The sequence below is a fragment of the Streptopelia decaocto genome, assembly GCF_964273445.1.
Source record: "Streptopelia decaocto genome assembly, contig: HAP1_SCAFFOLD_138, whole genome shotgun sequence".
Taxonomy (NCBI): domain Eukaryota; kingdom Metazoa; phylum Chordata; class Aves; order Columbiformes; family Columbidae; genus Streptopelia; species Streptopelia decaocto.
Genome location: NW_028116027.1, coordinates 205,750 through 228,286, shown reverse-complemented (window position 1 = coordinate 228,286; position 22,537 = coordinate 205,750). Strand labels below are relative to the sequence as shown.

The 22,537-nt window shown below is 51.3% G+C and overlaps 1 protein-coding gene across 1 annotated transcript in view; it reads left to right on the top strand.

Annotated features, from left to right (window-relative positions):
- Positions 1-13,618: 13,618 nt before the first annotated feature.
- LOC309452440 (uncharacterized protein) overlaps positions 13,619-22,537 on the top strand; it is a gene marked incomplete at its 5' end in the record, with an annotated part of 31,798 nt that continues 22,879 nt past the window's right edge. Inside the window, 12 exon segments of the mRNA XM_082077064.1 lie at positions 13,619-13,739; positions 14,233-14,312; positions 14,510-14,635; positions 14,772-14,851; positions 14,943-15,063; positions 15,387-15,476; positions 16,437-16,586; positions 16,781-16,935; positions 17,248-17,389; positions 17,832-18,008; positions 18,277-18,432; positions 18,898-18,999. Of these exon segments, the coding sequence (XP_081933190.1) occupies positions 13,619-13,739; positions 14,233-14,312; positions 14,510-14,635; positions 14,772-14,851; positions 14,943-15,063; positions 15,387-15,476; positions 16,437-16,586; positions 16,781-16,935; positions 17,248-17,389; positions 17,832-18,008; positions 18,277-18,432; positions 18,898-18,999 (1,500 nt within the window).

The following is a 22,537-nucleotide window of genomic DNA, read 5'->3' as shown; positions in this document are numbered from 1 at the left end:
AATAGCAACAATAGCAACAATAGCAACAATAGCAACAATAGCAACAATAGCAACAATAGCAACAATAGCAACAATAGCTACAATAGCTACAATAGCTACAATAGCTACAACAGCTACAACAGCTACAACAGCAACAATAGCAACAATAGCAACAACAGCAACAATAGCAACAACAGCAACGACAGCTACAACAGCTACAACAGCTACAACAGCTACAACAGCTACAACAGCTACAACAGCTACAACAAATATAATATAATATAATAATGATAATAAATAAAATAATTATAGTAATAGTAATTATAATAATAATGATGGCAGTAGTAATAGTAGTAATTGCAAAAATGGTAATAATAATAACAGGAGATATAAACCAAGTCACGCACAATGCAATTGCTCACAACCCACTGAGTGACACCCAGCCAGATCCCAAACAGCGGTCCCCCAGATAAGTTTTCTCCAGTTTACATACCAAGCATGACATCATATGGTGTGGAACATCCCTTTGGCCACTTGGGCCAGCTGTCCTGCCTGTGCCCCTCCCAGCTTCTTGTGCATCTCCAGCCTCCTTGCTGAAAAGTCCTTGCTTTGGTATAAACATGGCTTAGCAACAACCAAAACACCCCTGTGCTATCAACATTCTTCTCAGATTAAATCCAACACACCGCACTCTACCAGCTACTAGGAAGAAAATTAACTCTCTCCCAGCAGAAACCAGGACAGTGCCCCCCCCTTATTCTGTACCATCTGTGTTGTGCCCGGGTCCCACACTCTCCAATACATTCCAGGTAATCAACAGCACTTTTCCTCTCTCTGGATATACACACAGATCTCATTCCTCAGTCTATAGGCCACACCTCTAAAATGTCCAATGAGTTCATGTGGTCCATGGCTTTGGGCTCCAGGGGTCATAAGAGTCTTTCAGGACAGGAGAGATGGTCTTTGCTGTTGGACTGTTGTGTCCTGTGTCCAGAGCTCGTAGCTGATGTATCTGTCACAGCCAGGGACAGTGTGTGAGTCTGGGTGGGCAGCGAGTGGCACCTCAGGGAGATCCTCTGACAGTGCCTGGCAGCTCTGCTCCTCTCCAGGATGCATCTGCCACTGCTGGTGGGACAGCGCCAGGCAGATCAGTCACAGACGTGTCCCTGTCTTTGTGGATGTATGCGACCAAGAAGGGAGCTCTTCATCCAGGCCTTGGAACCTGACAAATCCCCCTGGGACCCTGAGCTAAACCCCAACCCTAACCACTTCCACTGACACCACTGCCTAAGCCCTAACCCTAACACTTATCCATCCCTTACCCTAACCCTAATCCTAACCCCTGCACTTAAAACTTACCCTACACCTATCATTCACCTAAAACTAACCATAACATTAACCCAACCACCACCCTAACCCTATCTAGCCTAAACCAAACCCCCCCTAACCCTAAAACTAACCCTAACCCTAGCCTTCCCCTAACTCTTACTTGAAATATCACTCTAATGTTACCTCTATCCCTAACCTATAACCCTATATCCCTATAACCTATAACCCTAACCCTAAAAGTAACCCTAACCCATCATACTAACACCAGCCTTAAACCAAACACTAACCTAAAGCAAGCCCTAAACCTAAATCCTAACCTGCAACTCTTACGACTGACTCTAACCCTAAACTAACCCTAATTCAAACCCTAACCCATTATCCTAACCCTAAAGCTATCCCGACCCCTAACCCCCAAACCTAACCCCTTACACTAATCCTAATGACTTACACCAACACTACCCCCAACCACTAACCAGAATTGCAACCCTTAATGCCAACCCCAACCTCAATCTCTAATATAAATCTAAAACCTAACTCTGACCATTCCACTAACACTACTGCCTAACACTAACCCTAACCCTAATGCTAACCCCATCCCTAACTCTAACTAAATCTAAAGCTAAAACGTAATCCTAACTCTAACCCAAAACATAAAACTAACCTCTAACGCTAACTCCAACCCTACATTCTAACCCTCTTCTAAACCTAATCTAACTCTAATACTTACCCATAATCCTAACTCTAACCCTAACCCTAGTCCTACCCTTCCACCCTAATATTAAAACCTAACTCTGACTGCTTACGCTAACACTATTCCCTAACTCTGAAACCTAATGCTTAGCCCTAACACTAACTATATCTTAACACTAATCTAATCCTAATTGTAAACCTCATCCAAAGCGCTAACCGTAAGTCTAACTGGAAACACCATCCCCTAACTCTAATCTAACCCTAACCCTAAATCTAATCTGAAACTTAACCCTAATTCAAACCCTGAATCCTAAAACTAACCCCTAACCTTAACCACTTCACTGACACAACTCCCTGGCCTCTAAATCTAACCCTAACTGTAAATCTAAAACTTACCACTAACCCTAACTCTAACCTGAACACTAACCAAACCCTAAATGTAAATCCAAACCCTAACCCTAAATCTAACCCTAGTACCTAAACCTACTCCTAACCACTTCCACTACTCCGTAACCCCAACCCGTAACACTAACCCAACACTTACCAAAAGCCTAATCCTTATCCTAAACCCTAACCCTGAATCTAATCTGAACCCCAAACCCCTGTCCCGAAACCTAACTCTACCTCTAATCCCAAACTCTAACTGCAACCCCAACCCGTCATTCTAACCTTAACCCTATCCCCACTCCTAACTCTACCCCCTTACGGTAATCCTAACCACTTATAATAACGCTACTCCCTAACCCCTAACCCCAAAATAAACCCCTACCACCAACCCTAACACTAACCTAAAACTAATCTAACTGTAACCCGAAGCCCTTACCCCAATTCCAACCCTAACCCTAACTCCTAACCCTAAGCCTAACCCTAACAGTAAGCCTAACCCTAACCTGAAAACTAACCCCTATCCCTAACTCAAATGCCTAACCACAAGCACTAACCATAGGCCCTTACCCCTAAACCTAACCTGTACTCTAATCCTGACCCTGACTCTAACTCTATTCCCTAACCCTAATCTAAACCTAACCCTAAACCTTATCCAACACTAACCCTTATCTAAATGATAACCCTAGTGCTAACCCTAACTCTAAATGCAATCCTAACTCTTAAACCTAACTTAACCCTTAAACTAAGCCCTAACTTGTACCCCAACACTAACCTTAACTGTAATTCCTAACCCTAACTCCAAGTCTAAACCTAAACATCTAACGCTAACTCTACCCCTAACCAAAACCGTAACACCAGACCCTAACTCTAACCCTTCCCCCAACTGGTAATGCCAACTCTAACCCTAACCATCATCTAACCCTAGCTGAAACCCTAACCCTAAGTCATAACTGCTGACCCTAACCCTATCCCTGACTATAATACTAACCCATTCCCTAATCACTAACCCTTCCCCTAACCCATAAAACTAACCCCTAACCATAACCACATATATGAACATTCATTGCTAAACCTCCACCCTGATCCTAACCTCTAAACCATAACTCTAACCCTAACCTAATCTCTACCCCCATCCCCAAACCCTAACCCTATTCACAACCTAATCCTAACTGTAGGCCTACCCCTAACACCTATCCCTAAAAAAATCTAACCATAATGCTTAACCCATACCCTCACTCTAATCCTAAATCAAAGCCTGAGTCTAAGCCTAAACTCAAACCCTAACCCTACCTCTGACTTTAATCATAAACCTAAATCTAAATCTAAACTTAACCATAACCCAATCACTGTCCCTAACCCATACACCTACCCTCTAAACCTAACCACTTCAACTGACCCTAACACTACACCCTAACCCCCAAACCTAACACTATCCCAACCCTTACCCTAACCTTAATCCTAACCCCTACCACTAATTCTAACCATAAATCTAAAACTGAGCCCTAACCCTGACTCTAACAGTAACCCTAAACTCTAACCCTAACCTAACACTAACTCTATCACTAACCTAACCTTAATGGTAAGCCGTAACTAACCTAACCTAATGCTAACACAGACCCAACACTAACCCTAATTCTAACCTGAAATCTACACCTAACCCCTAAATTCACCTCTAACCGAAACCTTAGACCTAAACATAACCCTAATCTAATCCTAGCCCCATTCATATCCCTAGCCCATGAACCCAGCCACCAACCGTAAGCACTTAGACTAAAATTAACATTAACCCAACCCCAATATCTAACCCTAACCATTAACTCAACCTCTAAGCCTAACCCTAAGGCCTAACCTAAACCTATCTCTAATCTAATGCTAAATCCTAACCCATCATTCTAAGAATAACTATAACCCTAAACCCCTATCCCAAAAATAACATTAACACTACCTCTAGCCTAACCCAGTGTCCTATCCCTAACCCTTCAATATAAATCTAAAACTGACCATTCAAATAACAAAACTCCCTAAGCCGTAACCCTAACACTTATCCATCCCTTATCCTAACCATAATCCTAACCCCTAAACCTAAAACTTACCCTACACCTATCATTCACCTAACCATAACATTCACCCAAACACCACCCTAACCCTACCTCTTGCACAACATCTAACCTAAATCAAACCCCCTCAACCCGAAAACTAACCCTAGTATAACCCAAAACCTAACCCTAAACCTAAGCCTATCCCTACCCCTAACCTTAACCACTTACACTCAAACTAACCCTAACTCTACCCTTCCCCTAACTCGAACCACTGAAATCTTACCCTAATGCGACCTCTAACCCATAACCCTAGCCTAACCCTAAAACTAACCCTAACCCATCATACTAACACCAGCCTTAAACCAAACACTAAACTAAAGCAAGCCCTAACCCTAAATCCTAACCTGCAACTCTTACGACTGACTCTAACCCTAAACTAACCCTAATTCAAACCCTAACCCATTATCCTAATCCTAAAGCTATCGCGACCCCTAACCCCTTACACTAATCCTAACGACTTACACTAACACTACCCCCAACCACTAACCAGAATTGCAACCCTTAATGCCAACCCCAACCTCAATCTCTAATATAAATCTAAAACCTAACTCTGACCATTCCACTAACACTACTCCCTAACACTAACCCTAACCCTAGTGCTAACCCCATCCCTAACTCTAACCTAAAGCTAAAGCTAAAACGTAATCCTAACTCTAACCCAAAACATAAAACTAACCCCTAACACTAACTCCAACCCTACATTCTAACCCTCTTCTAAACCTAATCTAACTCTAATACTTACCCATAATTCTAACCCTAACCCTAGTCCTACCCTTCAACCCTAATATTAAAACCTAACCCTGACTGCTTACACTAACACTATTCCCTATCTCTGAAACCTAATGCTTAGCCCTAACACTAACTATATTCTAACACTAATCTAATCCTAACTGTAAACCTCATCCAAACCCCTAACTATAAGTCTAACTGGAAACACCATCCCCTAACTCTAATCTAATCTGAAACTTAACCCTAATTCAAACCCTAAATCCTAAAACTAGCCCCTAACCTTAACCACTTCCACTGACACAACTCCCTGGCCCCTAAACCTAACCCTAACTGTAAATCTAAAACTTACCACTAACCCTAACTCTAACCTGAACACTAACCAAACCCAAAACGTAAATCCAAACCCTAAACCTAAATCTAACCCTAGTACCTAAACCTACTCCTAACCACTTCCACTACTCCGTAACCCCAACCCGTAACACTAACGCAACACTTACCAAAAGCCTAATCCTTATCCTAAACCCTAACCCTGAATCTAATCTGAACCCCAAACCCCTGTCCCGAAACCTAACTCTACCCCCAATCCCAAACCCTAACTGCAACATAACCCATCATTCTAACCTTAACCCTATCCCCACCCCTAACCCTATCCCCTTACAGTAATCCTAACCACTTATAATAACGCTACTCCCTAACCCCTAACCCTAAATAAACCCCTACCACCAACCCTAACACTAACCTAAAACTAATCTAACTGTAACCCCAAGCCCCTACCCCAATTCTAACCCCAACCCTAACTCCTAAACCTAACCCTAACTGTAAATCTAAAACTAACCACTAACCACCAACCCTAACTCTAACCTGAACACTAACCAAACCCAAAATGTAAATCCAAACTCTAAACCTAAATCTAACCCTAGTACCTAAACCACTTTCACTACTCCATATCCCCAACCCATAACACTAACCCAACACTATTCCTTAACCCCTAACTTTAATCCTTACCTCTAACACTAATCCTAATACTAACCTTTACCACTGACCACATCCCTACCCATAAACCCTAAACCTAATCCTAATCAAACCCTAATAATAACCCTAACACTACCCCTAACACCTATCCCTAAATCTAAACCTCTAATGTGAGTCCAATCACTTACTGTAATCCTAAAGCAAAGGCTAAATCTAAGACCAACCTCTAACCCTAACTCTAAAACTAATTCAATGCCCTAACCCTGTTTCTAACCCTAAACCTTAATCTAACCCTACCCCTAAATCTAACCCCAAAACTTAACTCTACCCCTAAGACAACTCCGGAACCCCTAATGCTAACCCTAATCCAACCATTACCCTAAACCAAATCCTAAAACTTAAGCCTAAATGTAAACCTAAATACTAATCCTAAATCTAATCCTAAAATTTAAGACAAACCCCTAACTCTAACCCTAAGACTAACATCACACGATCAGAAATCCAAACCCTAACCTAACAATACCCCCAACCCAAAATCTAACGCTAACATCAAACCCTAACTCTAACCTTTCTCCCTAACTGGTAACACTACCCAATAACTGACTCTAATCTAACCCTAAAAGGAATTATAACTCTAAACCTAAGTCCTAACCACTTATCCTAGCCATAATCTTATCCTTCAATCTAACCCTAATTCTTCTCCCTAATACCTAAGCCTAACACCAATCCCCTAAAGCTGACTCTAAAGCTCAGCCCTAAACCTTAACCATTACCCTAGCCAGTAACCATCATTCTAAACCTCACCCTTACTCGAGCAATAACCCCTAAATCCTGAAACTAACCCTACCTAACCCTAACCAGTTCCACTAACCGTAACACTGCTCCCTAAGACAAACCCAACACTTATGATAACTCTAATGCTAACTCCTAACACTAACTATAACCTTAACGGTAAGCCTAAACCCTAATACTAACTCTAACCCTAACTTGAAACCTAGTCCTAACACTAAACCTAAACCCTAACCTTAACCTAACCATAACCCTATCACTAACCTAACTTTAACCATAACCCTTCGACCAACCTAACCCAACACTAACCTAACATGAAATCTAACCCTAACCTGACCTCTAAACAGAATCCTAATCCTAACTCTAACCCTAACTCTAGCCTCACCCACCCCTAAACCTAATCTCCTATGCTAAACTTAACCATTTACAATAACATTACTCCCTAAACATGAACCTGAACCCCTATCTCCAACAGAATTCTAAAACCAAACTCTACCCCTAACCCAAACCCAAAAGCCCTAACCTTAATTCTAACCCTAATCCTAATCAAACCCTGACCCTACCCCTAACTCTAACCCTAACCCTGACTCTAAACATAACCCTAACCCTAGCCCTACCTCCTAAAACTAACCCCTAACCCGAACCACTTCCACTGACACTACTCTCGAACTCTAACACTAATCAAATCCTACCCCTAACACTTGAACACCTAACCCAAACCCCAATGCAAACACATACCCAAACCTCAAATCCTACCTCTCAGACTAATCCCTAGCTCCTAACTCTAGCACTAACCATAACTCTTAACCCTAAAGCCTAACTCTAACACATACCCCTAATCCTAAACCTCATCTAACTCAAACACAGTAATTCTAACCCTAACTCTGACCCCTTCCCTACGTTTAACCCTATTTCTAACCCTAAATGTAACCCTTCCCCCTAACCCTAGCTCAAACCCCTAACCCCAAAATCTAACCCCACTCCCTAATTCCTAAGCCTAACCCTAACTGTAACTCCTAACACTTACCTTTACCCTAAATCTAACCCTAGACCTTAACCCTACCATGTAACCCTAACCTAAACCTCATATAACCCAAACACAAACTCCTAACCCTAACCCTTAACGCTATACTCTAACCGCTTGCCCAAAGTTTAATCCCAGCTCTAAGACTAACTCTAACCCAAAACCTGACCCATAACCCTCACTCAAAACCTTAACCCCAAACACTAACCCTAACCATGCTCCCTAAGCCTATCCCAAACTCTAACCCTAACTCTAGCCCCTAACCCAAAACCTTATCTAACACTAACCCTCAACCTTATCTAAATGCTAAACCTAAACCTAATCCTAACCCTAACCCTAACTCTCAATCTAACCCTAACTTAACCCTTAAATTAAGCCCTAATTTTTACCCTAACTCTAACCTTTACTGTAAATCGTAACCCTAAGACTAAACCTGAAACCTAATGCTAACTCTAGCCCTGACCAAAGCCCTAACACCAAACCCTAACAATAACCCTAATCTAACCCTAAGCCTAACTATAACCATGACCCTAAATCCTAACTGCTTACTATAGCCCTATCCTTAACTCTACTTCTAACTCTACCTCTAACCACAAAAACAAACCCCTAATACTTATTCTAAACCTAACTCCTAAACCTTAACCCCAACCCTAGCTTGCAAGCCTAATTCTAAACCTCATACTTACTTTAACAATAACCCCTACACCTTAACACTAACCCAAATCCTATCCCTACAACTAAAATTAGTTCTTTTCCCTAAGGCTAAGTCTAACCCTACCTCTAATTAGAACTCGACAACTAACCACTAACCCTAACCGCAAACCCTAATCCTAACTATAACCCTAAACCCTAAACCTACCTGTAATCTAAACCTAACCTGAAACCTTACCCAATGCTAACTCTAACTCTACACCCAAACCCCTAACCCTTATCTAAGCCTCACCATACACCTTACCTCAACCTAACACTACTCCTAATCCCTAACTGGTAACTCTAATCCTGATCCTGTGCTTTACCCAAAGCCCTATCCCTACATCTGACGAAACACTAGCCCCCTCTGACGCTAATACAAACCTAATCCTAACTCTAACCTGTAGCACTAATTCTCAACCTAACATATCCTCTAACCCTAGCCCCTAACCCTAACACTGAAACCTAACCCTAAACACTAATCCTAACTCTAAATCTAACTAATACACGCTAGCCAAGAAACAATAACCAACAAATGATAACCCTAAGCAAAACTGTGATCCTGGTCCTAACCGCTAACCCCAGCTCTGCCCCAAATTCCAGCCCTTACTCTACCCATCGCTCTAAGACTAACTCTTAACCCTAACCACTATTCCAAGCACTACCAGACCCCTAATCCTAACCCCAAACCCAAAATCTAACCATTTCCCTTATCCACAAACCCTACCACTAACTACAATGCCAATTCCTCATCCCTAACCCTACCCTAATCCTAACCACTAACTCTAAACCTAAACCATAAACCTACCTCTAACCAAAACCCAACCTGAACTCTGTCCCTACCCCTAACCCTAACTACTTACCATAATACTCTTCACTAACCCCAAGTATAACCCTAGCACTTAACGGCAAACTAACTCTAATCCTAATCCTAACCCCTAAACCTAACTTTAACCCTATCACTAACTCAAACCCCAAACATTAAACCTAAACCCAAGCCTTCATTCTAACCCTTACCCACAATCTGTAACCCTAATGCTAAACCTAATTCTAACCCTGAGCAGCACTCTTAAGTCTCCTCCATCTCCTCTTTTCTTCCTCTTGAGGGGCAGATGGGCCCTGTGTCCAGACAGGTCCTGGGGCCTGACACTTGCACCAGTCCTGATCTTTCGGTGCTGACAGCTGGGTGCCTCCCTGCCACCGCTGGGACCCTTGCCTGCCACCTCCTTCCCTGCAGGGGACACTGAGCCCTCCTGTGAGATTCTTCTTCTTCCCTGGGGGCTGGAGACTTGATCCTTGTCCTTCCCAGCCAGAGCACAGGGGCTGCTGTCTGCTCCACAGTGCTGCTGACACTGACACTTTCTGGAGGAACCAGGGGTGACCTGGCTGGGCTCCTTCTCGCTGCTGCAGGGAGGAAGGTGGTGCGAAGGGTGGGCAGTGGAACAGCTGGTCACGGGGAGGCTGGGAGCCAAAGGGCTGAGCTGAGGATGAAGCTGAAGGTCGGCTTTTCAGGATTTGGCCAACGGAGAGCAGATGAGGACAGCCTGCAGAACAGGAAAAGAGGCTGACATGACCTGAAGGCCAGGTCAGGAGCAGGAGCCCCCCTCTTCCTCCACACTCCACAGTGCACAAGCACAGCACCCAACTGCCACCATCTCAGCCAATCCAAGAGAACAGGAGAGGTGGCTGCTGAAATCACTGCCCCGGGCCACCTGCCATGTCAGACAGTTGCCTCGTGGACTACTGGCCTTGCTGCCGTGCAGGAGCCTGGGAGCGACTGGCACCACTTACCTCGACTTGCCAAAAGGCCAAGGAGTTGGGGCGGGTGGTGTCCATGGGGTAGCTGTGGTTGGCAAATTGTGAATGAGGTGGTGTGCAACGGTCACTTCTGCTCACCTTCCACAGGATGCTGCCTGCAGTTATTGACATGAAATGAAAAACCAACAAACTTGGCGATCTAAAGAAAAGAGGTTTCCATGAGCCAAGAGAAGAAAACAAGAAGGTGAGCCCAGAGAAAAAGGAAGGGTAAAGACACAGGAGGGGAGAGGAAAGTGGGGTTGGTCAACAAATCAGAAGTGTTTTCTCTTAGAAGCAGAAACGAAAAAAAGGAAGGAAGGAAATTTAAACAGAAACGCCAGCGCACTGTCCTGAGCCCTGGTTGCACAGCGGCGCCCAGAGGGCCGGTCCCAGCCCCTGCGTGGGGAGGAGGAGACTCTGCAGCCTCCAGCTGGGGAGTCACCTGCTCCCATCGCCCCAGGGGACAGGACACTCAGAGAAGATTGGTGAGGCCACCCCGCTCCAGGGACTGGCACAGCCGCCCCTCTGTCCTGAGCAAGAAGACAGGAGGCGTTTCTCCAGCCTTAATCAGGGATGGGAACAACAGCGGGGACCTGGCCCTGTACCCCAAACCAGAGCAACCGCTGCAGCCCTGGGGCTGAGGGGCTCTCCCTGTCTGCCTCCAGCTTAGCAAGACACCCAGCATCCAGTCTACACTCTCCCCAACACAATCTCCAGCTCAGAAGACACAAGGCACCTGTCGAAGACTCCAGGCAGAAGCTCAGACTCACTTTTTGGCAGAATGCACCAGCTTCATGGCTGGTGGTGGTGACATGGTGATGTTCAGCTCCAAGCAGCACTGGCCAACAGGGAGGATTTCAATTTTGCCAATTTGGAGTCTCTGGGTGCAGCCATCTTGGTGCTGGAGCCAGTAGGAAGGTCCATGCCACAGCCTGATTCCTGAGAGGTGCAGAAGCTGCTGGTTCCACCCTGGGCCTTCTGGGATGCTTTGGGCAGATCCCCGCTGTGCCGTGCACTGGGCTGGCAGCACCGCTGCTGCAGGAGTCCCTCTCCAGGGTCTCAGCATTCTCCCCACTGCCCCTGGGCTCCTGGCTGGGGATGGGCTCCACCAGCAGCTTGGGTGAGGTAGGTGGCTGCTTGCTCTCCCAGGAGCTCTGCCAGGACAGCTCTGCTTTGGCCCCACTTGTGCTGCTGGTGTTGCAGGAGCTCTGAACTGTTCTGGGCACAGGAGGCAGCTGCAGGAGGGCGAGCAGCTTTTTGGGCCTCCAGGCGGAATCACTGTGCCAAGGACACAGGGTGATACTGCAGTCCCATCCCCTCCAAGCTCACACAGCAACTCTTAACTGAGCAGGATCCTTCCTGCAAGTCATCCCCCTCACCCCTGTCCATTGGGTGCAGTGCCTGCCTCCCTGCCAAGCTGCAGCACACCTGCCCTCGCAGAGCAGGCAGAGGGGCAGCAGCTCCCTGCAGCTCTGGCCCAGAACAGCCTTCAGGACTCACCTGGCCTGTCACTGGTGAAGACATGGGGCTGTTGGTCTCAGCTTCTTTCACCTGATCAGAGACGCTGGCCCCAAGAGATAAAACAGAGCATGAGCACAGGGCCACAGACTGCACCAAACCCCTGAGCCTGGCCCCAGCCAGGCACTGGCCAGCATGCCATGAGGGACGGCTGTACTGTCCCCAGTCCCGTGGAGCCTCAATGGAGGAGTCGTGGCAGATGTATTGTTAACCTCCTCTTCCCCCCCCACTTCCCCCTTTTTGCCCCCCCCTCTCCCCCCTTCCCACTCAGCACAGGCGATCGGGAGGGAAAGAAGGACAGAGAGAAGAGAGTTGGAAAAAATTAAAGATGTTTTACTAATGCTACTAATAAGAATAGAGAAAATAATACAAAATATACAAAACCAATCTTGAAAGTCTCAGCAACTGCAGAGCTGCCACCCAAAGTCCTGGATTAGACTCTGCAGCCAACCAGAGCTGGATTCAGTCTGTCACTAGGCCTCAGTTCTCAGGGACGACCAGCCAGATCCTCTCCTAAGGTCGGCCATAAGCAGAAGGAAAAGGGACGAGATCCTCGTGATCTCCCACTTTTATATGAAGTATTCACGTGAATGGAATGTTATACACAGTTGGTCAGTTTCTTAGTCACTTGTTTCTCGTCGTCCCTCTCGCGAGATGTCCATCCATGCTTATCAATAAGTTTGCATTCCATTGCTATGTTTACCAAAACATGTGTCTGGTTCTCCAGGAAAATGCAGTTAATATGAAGGCTTTAGCTGACAGGCAAAATTCACTGAAAGAGAAACTTGGTTTTTAGCAAAACCAGGACACCTGGTTACGGCTCAGGCCCTTCCCTCCTCTGGAGCCTGGACCCAGCTGCTGCGGGTTTGGCTGGGGGCGATTGGGGGATCGAGTGCATCTGCCACCCCTGGCAGCCCAGAGAGAACTGAGCCAGACAACGGGACTCCTTTCCACAACATCCTCATAGATGGATGCTCCTGGAGCAAGGACCGTGGCATTGAGTAGGTCTGTGACATCCCCACCATGCAGCAGCTGCTGGGAAAATGGAGCGGTGCAGCAGACTGTTATAGACTGTGCTCAGAACAATGGGTGCTGGAACTTGAAACAGACAGGTGCCCAGGGCTGAGCTGGCCTGTGCCTCCCAAGGGCACACCCTGGCCTCCCTCCCCAGGTGCAGGGTCACAGTGGGGCCCTTTGTGACCTCACTTGGTGACACCCACTGCCCTGCACGTGCTCAGCGCAGCTGCGGGCCCAGCCCACACTGTCCGACAGGACGGTGACGAGACAGGGTGTGAGCACGGAGCTGGCGAGAGCCCCGAGCGTAGCCCACGTCTTTCAGAGAATCAGAGAATCTTTTTGGTTGGAAGAGACCAAAGACACTTAAGATCATCGAGTCCAACCACAACCTAGCTCTAGCTGCCCCCGGCAGACTGTCTGCTGCCCCTGGCAGACTTGGAGCAAGGAGCTCCTGAGCGCAGCTCACATCTTTCCCCAACGAGGAGCACACGAGCGCAGCCCACACCTTTCATCGCTGCCTCTGGCAGAGCTGCAGCACCAAGGCGTTTTGCCGAAGCATCCGCCTTCCCCATCCCTAGTCCTTGTCTTTGTCTGCAAAATGGCAGAGAGACCCCCCAGCCGACCTAGGCTGGCCTGGCAGGAGGAGGTTGGGGCTCCCCAGGAGGTCAGATCTCCACTGGACCCCAACCAGGTTGATGTGGTCCAGCCACTGAAGATCGGTGAGTGAGGGGCCCTGATTGTCTGGCCAGGGTGGGGCCCAGCTATCGCTTTCTGCTCCACACCGGGATCACGTTTCCCTCACACTGGCAGGGGGTTCCCATGGGTGGTGATTGTGCTCCCTGAAGCCCAGGGCTGCTCGGAGCTGGGAGCCGGCCCCAGCACAGCCTGTGCTGGCAGAGGGGACCCAGCTCCTGCTCCAGGGCACGGGCAGCGAGAGGCAGCTGGGCGGGCAGGAGGCAGCCGTGCTGCGGGACGGGGACCTTTCCTGCCCGTCTGAAGCGAGTTCCTCACCCGCTGCACCGGGCGCTTTCCCCGTCCTGCCTGGCTCCAGCATCGCAGCCCGTCTGCCGGGCACCCTGCAGCCCTGACACGCATGGGAAGACCGTGCCAGGGCAGCGGGCACAGGGATGGACATGGGGCAGATCTCCTTCCTCTGCTCTGGCCTGCCTGCAGACCCTCTCTGCAGCCCTCCCTGCTCTCCTCCTTTATTAGATGCTGCCTGGTTACCTGTCTACCAATTCGAAAGGACACGCGTGGACTCCATCGTGTCCTTTGTCAGCAGCCCAGAAAAGGTAACCATGGCTGTTTGGAAGGCGGCTGAGCCCGTGTCTGCTGACAGGGGCTCTGCTGCGGGGACTGGAGGGTGCTGGCTGGGCAGAGCTGCTGCTCCCAGGGCGCTAATTGGCACTGCACCCCCATGCTGTGGTGCCGCTGGCTGTGTGTCCCCATCTCACACTCCCTGTTTGTCTGTCTGTCCCCTGGCTGCCAGGAGGAGAGCCAGAAGATTCCATTTCTTCAGAACATTTGTGACCTGTGCTACAACAGCAAGCGCCGCGGCCCTCCACAGGGCCTAGATCTCTTCTGCCAGAGATACGGTCTGGCAGAGAATATCAAGGTGAGGGGATACGTGGCGTCTCTGGGGAAGGGGGCGATGCCCCCGGCACCCTGTGAGGACAGCGGTGGGCAGGGCCAGGGGCTGGTGGCGCTGGGTGCTGGCAGCTGCCAGGTCCCATCCCGGCTGTGCTCTGCAGGTGCTGCTGGAAGAAGAGCCCAGGAACAAACTGCGCACGGCGGTGCGGTGGAACGCCATGCTTGCCATTGCCGAATTGAGGTACCTGCCCATCCCTCCCGGGGACCCCTGCACGAGATCTCGAGGCACTGCTCCAAATACCAAAGTGTGACTGGCTCCTCTCTCTTTGCAGCGCAGTGGAGAGGGCGCTGGAGGGCAAGGAGGCAAGCCTCCTCCAAGCCTGCTTTTCTAGTGTCTTCTTGCTTCCTCCAGAAGAGAAAATGCAGGATATGGGCCGTTATCTCTTCTTAAAAGTAAGTGCTTGGTGAACTACAGGACCCAACAGTCCCTCTGGCTGCTCCCTGTTCACCCCGTGCTGATATATAACCAGAAAGACAAGGCAGGGTTGGTCTCAGCTCTGCTTTCACACTCTCATGCCTTCATCTGCTGACAGTTGGCCTGGCCACATCCAGTGCCAATTGCTGCTCCGCCCGTAGCAGATTATTTGCCCCTGAGTCTCTCCCAGGCACAGCAAATCAGCACAGGAGTTGCATCTTGGCACTGAGAGTTCAGATCAGTCCCCCGTGTGTGAAACGGATGGCAGGAAACACGGCCAAAACTCGTTGTCTTCTTGCAGACCGTGGAAGCCATGGACAACATGCTGCAGGCGTTGGTGCTCGGCTCTTCAGCCTCCAGAGTCAGTGAGCTGCTCCAGAATATCTTCCAGGTCTGGGGTGTGCAAAGAGTGGGCTTCGCAAGGGCTGTTCCTCACCCTGGGGGACTGGGTGTCCACTCTGGAGGTGACAGTCCCACCCGGTGCCATGCAGAGAGCGCTGCCGGGAGGGTGCCCACCTCCCCGGGGAGCCAGGGGCTGCCCGCCAGGCTCTTCCGCAGCACAGTGGCCGCAGAGGGTGGCATCTGCCTTCCTGCGTGGCCACAGGGCGGGCCCAGGGCATTTGTTCCAAGCCTGCCAGGGACCCGAGGGCAGGAACCCCACTACAGGCTTTGGTCGACATCAGAGTCCAGCCCAGGAGTTGAGCGGTGCTGCTTCTGCTGGAGTGCTGGCTGCTCCCAGAGCTCACCAGCAGCTTCTCTCTTCCCAGATGCTCTTGACATACACCAACTCTGAGAGAGAATGTGTGCGGGACAGGGCTGTGGGGAGGATTGAGAAGATGAGCTCTGCACTATCCAGACACCCCACACTGGCGGTAAGGAGCCAGGCACCCTCCGGCCAGCCTGTCTCCCCATCCCTGCACTCCAGAGCAGCCTGCAGCTCTCCCCACGGGGGCTGCTGCCCAGGCAGCTGCTTTGGGAGCTGTGGCCGGCACGGGCCTGCAAAGCCCTGACGGCCCACAGAGCCAGCCCTGGACACACGCTTGGGTTCAGGGCTTTGGCACCAGTGTCCCAGCAGCAGCCCCAGTCCTCCTGGCCACCAGCAAGCCCTGGTTCACGGCAGGGCCAGCACCCTGTGCCCATAAGTCCATTCCTCCTCCCTCACCCCAGGGCCTCTCTTCTCATCCTCCGTGTGCAGTCACTGCCACCCCTGCTGCCAGCTTTGCTGTGGGCACTGCCGCAGCACTGTTTTGTGTCTCTGCAGGGTTGCTGGCACTGCCCGGCTAAGCAGCAGCATCAGGGCACTGGGTGTGATTTGGCTTCACTTCCTTCCTTTCTTTCCTTCCTCCCACAGTCCTGTGCAAGATACCTGAGAACTTCTGAGAGGACAGACATCGTCCTTGCGTTCATCGAGGTGATGAGAGACACCAGCACCTTTAACAAGAAGCATGCAACAGACTTGCTGGACTTGTTCATGGAATTCCCTGACTTCTGGCTGGTGGATGTAAGTGGCCTGTGGCTGGATTGCCCTGCCTTTCAGCCCTGTCAGGCCTTGTTCCTCCCTCCATCCCTCCCTCCCAGTCCCTGGTGTCTCAGGAAACTGAAGCCACATGAAGGTGGCAGAGAGGGATGGAAAGGACAGCTGAGGAAATGGCTGCACTCCAGTGGCAGCACCATTCTCACCTGTGTCCCCTCCAGGTGCCAAAGATCTTGAGATGCATCCACAAAAACCTGGACAGCATCAACACAGCACCAGCCCGGCAGGGCGTGGAGTCCCTGCTTCTCCTCATGGCTGATAGGAGACCTGGGAAGATGCTCACGACGCTGCTGAGGATCGCTCCACCAGGAGACAGGTACTGACCCCAAAAGCCATGAGGCCTTGTTCCCTGTGGGGAGAGGGGCACAGAGCCAAGGAATCCTGCAGGACACCCCCGAGGAGCAGGACCCTCCATCCCACCACATTTGCCAGCGCTGGGGTCAGCCAGGCCCGCAGCAGCCACAGCTGAGCGAGCCAGCCCAGAGCCCCCCACTGCGCTCCTGCCAGCCCCACGGGAGCACCAGCTCAGCCTCTGCTGCTGCCCAGGGCATCCCAGGCGTCCTGCAGCGCGGAGCCGGACACGCTGCTGTGGCCCAGGCTGCCCTGCTGACAGAGCGCTCTCTTGCAGCACTGCCCTAGACATGTGGAAGGTGATGATCTCCACGCCGCGGCCTCTGAAGAAGATCTTAAAAAACTTGCGTAAAAGATTCCTGGTCATAGACTCCACGTTTCCTGAAGGCCTTATCAGGGGGTCAGAAAGACATGAGATGGTGAGCAGGGCAGCTTCAAGGGGAGCCATGTTGGCAGCTGGGGGTGGGGCAGCAGTTGAGGCGGTGGCTGGGCCTCGGCTGGGGGTCAGGCAGTGCGTGAGAGCTCCAAATGCCCTCCCTGCCGTGCTGGGGCCTGATGGCTGTCTGGGGAGCTTTCCAGGCATGGAGGCTCTCTAGGCCATCTGCCCAGGGGGGCCTGTGGGAAAAGGGGACGGCTGAGCAGAGCACAGGGAGTCGTTACTTTTCTTCCCTCCCTGCCCCGGCCCTGTTCTCCCACATCTCCATGGGTGTGCCCGTGGCCACCACCTGCCAGGAGGCTGCCACAGAGATTCCTGTGCCACCACCTGCCAGGAAGCCGGACAGGAGGCTGGTGCTCGGTGACTGGCATTTTGCCAGGGTGGTCTTTGACCCTTTCACAAAAAGGAAACTGTTTTTCATACAGGCCAGAAAAATACAGTCCCTCCTGCCACAAGTCGTGGAGTTGCTCGACTACGGCAACACAGAAATCAAGAAGAAGGTCCTGACATTCTTCCGCAGCATGATGGGTCACCTGAAGAGGGAGGAGGCCAGCCCTATTGTCGAGCAGCTGGAGGAAAAGCTCCTGTCCCTCTTTGACGATGTAAGGCTGATGACGGAGACTGAGCCCTGGGGATGGGCAGCTGCAGTGACAGCTGCCCTTCAGCCCAGCCCCGTGGGCAGCACTGGGAGCAGGCTCTGCTCCCCTGGGCTCTCGTGGGATGGCTTCTGGGCTTTGCAGCCCAGCACGGCTCCCTGCTGCACAACCTGACCCTGGAGCATCTCCCCTCACGTCAGCCCCGATACTGCCCCTGCTCACCATGGGCAGAGAGCTGCTGGGATTGAAGTCCGGCTTTCCTCCTTCCTCCCAGGAGTGCAGCCAGCTGCGAGCGCTCTCCATCCGCCTCTTCAGAGAGCGGGTGCAGTCAGTGATGGTGCACGACAAGAAGAGGATTAAGAGCTACGTGCACCGTGCACTGCTCCCCCTCTTCTTTCGTTTGAGCGATCAGAGCAACAACGTGGCCAAGGTACAGATTTCCACACTGAGCACTGAGGCAGAGAGGGTGTGCTGACAGCACACAGGTGGCCTGGGCACCAGGGGACAGGGCTGCTGGCAACTGGCAGCCTCCTCCAGCCCATAGGAAGGATCCTTACAGACCCAGCACGAGTAGCAGTAGGGAAGCTGCCAAGGCCATTTCCACCACCTGCCATGGCTGGTCTCACAGGGCTCAGCAGCAGCCTGTGGCCACCGAGGCCTGAACAGGCGCATCCCTATGGGCTCCTCAGCTGTCCCTGCAGGTGTTGGGTCTCGAGCTTTGAGCCTCAGTCCCTGTCCCCCAGGGCTGTGCCCAAGAGAGCCCCAGATGTTTGGGCCAGGGCATGTCGCTGCCCCCAAAGGGCAGGTGTTCCAGGAACAAAGCCAAGAATGGGAGAACGCCAGGTCTCCTTATGCAGACCGTGGGTGCCATGTCCCATCTTCTGCTGTTCCGCAGGCCGCCAGGGAAGCCCTCCTTGGTGCAGCAGAGCTCCTGAAATGGAAGCAGCTCAAACACCTCGTGCAGACTCAGCAGACATGGAGGATTGGAGAGAGCTTGGTGAGAACAACGAAGGCCCAGGCTGACTGAGGGCTGCCCCACATGTCTGTGCTGTGGGCTCTGCTGATGTGCCTCGCCCGCCCTGCTGCAGCCCCGAGCTGCATCCTTGTTGCCTGTCCTCAGGAACAGAACCCCCAAGGGCTCTTCCCTCTGCCCCACGCCCGGCGGGAAGGAGGGCTCTCAGCAGCCCTGGGACCACTCTCCTGTGTCTGTCTCAGCCTCAGCCCAACAGGGCTACTGGCTGGGGGCAGGAGTGGCCTGGGGGAAAAGGGAAACCTGGGTTACTGGGAGGAGGGACTGGTCCAGCCAGCTCGGGGTGGGGGGCAGACAGTGACATGCTCACACCCTTGTGCTCTCTCCAGCTGGAGCAGAACAGGAGCAGGGCTCAAGAGTTTTTGAGTCAGAGCCTGCCATACCTGAGGGATGCTCAGGCCAGCTTGCGAGAGGCGGCCGTGAGGTTCATCGGTGAGTCACAGCCCCCGGGTCCCTCTTTCGGCAGCCTAGCACCAGTCCCCACCACTGCCCTGGCACAAGGAGCAGCCCTGTGCCTGCCAGAGCCCCGGCTGCCCTGTGCAGGGCCTTGGCCTCCCTCTCCCAGCCCTGCCCACACAGGTGGGCTTGGTGGCTGCCTTGCTCAGTCCCGCTATGTCGGCTCTGGGGTATCCCCTGGGGCCAGCTCTGATGACGGGGAGGGAACAGGGGTCTGATGGAACTCTGTGCCCAGGGCTGGCTGCGCGGCCCCTGAGGGACCGAAGGGAGGAGGAGAAGCTGGCTGAGATCTGCAGTGGTGAGTAGGGAGCGTGGTCGGGAGGGGATGCCTGGGGGTCTCTGCAGACGTGGGAGCTCATCTGGGCTCTGCTTCTTTCTGTTGCAGCCCTTCGGCCCTTGAAGAAGGACAGTAAACCTTCCATCCGCTCCCTGGCAGCTCAGACCATCCACATCCTGGGCAACCCAAGGGAGCAGCCACGATGGCGATGGACCCTACGAGGCCTGTGCTGCTGGCCCCGCTAAGCCCGGCGGAGGTGCAGCTCTTCTCGGGAGGAGGGCTGGAGTTTAATAAAGCTGGAGGAGAATGCCAAAGCCCTGGTGTCCTTCAGATGTGCAGCGCCCTGAGCGTGCTGAGCAGACGGTGTCGTTCCCGGGCTCTCCTGCTGCCGCGGGACGTCTGTCCCTCAGCACAGCCTGGTTCCAGGCGTAGTCACGGTGCCGGCGGGCGGGCGCTCGCTGGCCCCCAGGCCCTGCCCTGCAGGGTGAGGCCGGGGAGGCAGAAGGCCATGCGGGCATGGCAGGCATGGGGGCAGCAAAGACACGCAGTTTTACAGCAGGGCTGGTCCCAGCGCCTCAGGAGCTGTTTCCCACTGTTTTGCCCCTAGCTCCCGCCATCCCCCGAGGGTTTCCACAGCGCCGTCTCAGCGAGTGAGACCCTCTGCTCCGGGCTGCCGGGCCTCGTCTCTCGCGCTGCCCTCCCCTCCTCGCCAGCAGCTGCCGCCCGGTGCTTTCACCCTTTCCTGGAGACGCTTTCCCAGCGTGTGTTTGATATAGAGAGATTCCCTGCGCTGATATTCCACAGTTACATGAGAAAAAAGCTGAGCAGTAGATCTGCCAGAGAAAGGTTTCCAAACAGGTCATTTAGCACAAGAACAGCAGTGTGTGCGGCTGTGCAGAGCACGGCTGTGCTGTTTGTAGGAAAGGTTCCGCCTGTATCTAGTTGCACAGTCCTGCATTTCTCATGTGGACAGATGCAAGGGAGCTCAGCTAGTCGAGGAACAAAGACAGTCGTAGGCAGTACTGAATGCTGCTCCACGGCACTTGTCTGCCATGGCAAATGCTTCACAGTGGCCCGAGGAAAGACTCTTAACAATCGATCTACAAGAGAAAGGAAACAGACCATGCCATGACGCAGAAGAACAGCAGAGCATCTCTTCACAACCCTGTCCCTGATATAGAAGCTGAGGACAAACACTTGTGTCCTTGTGTGACAGCAAGTGCCCGACAGAGCCCGACTGAGCTCGATAGGTCCCGAAGGAGCCCGACAGAACCTGCCAGTGTCAGACAGTCTTTGCCAGGTCTTGTCAGACCCTGTCGTTCTCAGTTGAGCTCTCCTGGATTCTGTAGGGCTTTGTAGGGCTCTGATGAACCCTGTCGGGCTCTGTCGAGCTCTGCTGAGCCCTGTCGGGCCCTCTCGGTCCTTGTTGGGCTCTCTTGGGCCTTGTCAAGATTTTTCAGGCTCTGTGGGTCTAAGTTGGACTCAGTCAGTTCCTATCAGATTTTGTTTGGCTCTTTCCAGTACTGTCTGGCCCTGTCAGGCTCTGTGGAGATCTGTAAGGCTCTGCCAAGCCGTGTTAGGTCCTGTCAGGCTCTGTAATGCTTTGTTGAGCTCTTTTTGCATCCGTCGCACTTTGTCAGCCTCTGTTAGGCCCTGCTGTGCTCTATCATTCTCTATCATGCACTGTCGGGATTCGTCAAACCCTTTAGAGCTCTGTCGGGCTCTGTCAGGCTCTGTCTGGCTTTGTCATGCACCATAAGTGCTCCAAAGACTGGACGCACTTGCGATGCTTGTATTCACAGAATTATTGCACATTCATTACAATTTGGGGGAACTTGTAACATACAACACAGCTATAGTAAGAAAGAAGTGCATATACCTGGGTGAGCGTGATGTCAATTATTTCACGGTCTTTGCTGCCATCTAGTGTCTATTGAGGGCATGCACTAGAACACACATTTGGTGGGTACCTAAAGACATGTGCCTGTTCCTGGAAGGCCCTGTGTGTGAAAGCATTTGTGCCTAGAAATGCTGGTGCCAATGCGTGTGCCTTGAGGTGGGCTCCATTCATGCTTTAGTTTGATTGCGTGTACTGCTGTGCTCTTTGGTGGAAAAGTTCTGCGTATATCTAGTTGCACAGTCCTGCATTTCTCATGCGGACAGATGCAAGGGAGCTCAGCTACTAAGGGAACAAAGTCACAGGCAGTACCGAATGCTGCTCCATGGTACTTCTCTGCCATGGCAAATGCTTCACAGTGGCCCGAGGAAAGATGCTCAGCAATCGATCTACAAGAGAAAGGAGACTGACCACACCATAATGCGAAAGACCAGCAGAGCGTCTCTGCACAAGCTTGTCCCTGATATAGAAGCTGAGGACAAACACTTGTGTGCTTGTGTGAGAGCATGTGTCTTTCCTGTAAGTGTCTGATTGTTTGGAACAGTTACATGTGGTGGAGTCGGCTGTCAACATCTAGGATACCTGCAGACTGGACCCTGTTGGCGTGGAGACAGTGTGCCTGTAAGTCAGTCTGTGTTTGTTAGCGCCTGCTGTATCCATCCGTCGCTCCACACACGTCTGAGTCCATGTCTTTCCCTCCACAAGCATGTCTGTTGATTTCGTCGCACATGTGCATCTGCGCTGGTGTAGAGCTCAGCGGAGTGTGTCTGGTGACACGAGGTAATCGAAGCCAAACCTTTGTCTTCTGGGACTTCTGCCTGGACACCTATACACACATGAGCTTTAAAATTATCCAAAGAGAAGAAGATTAATAT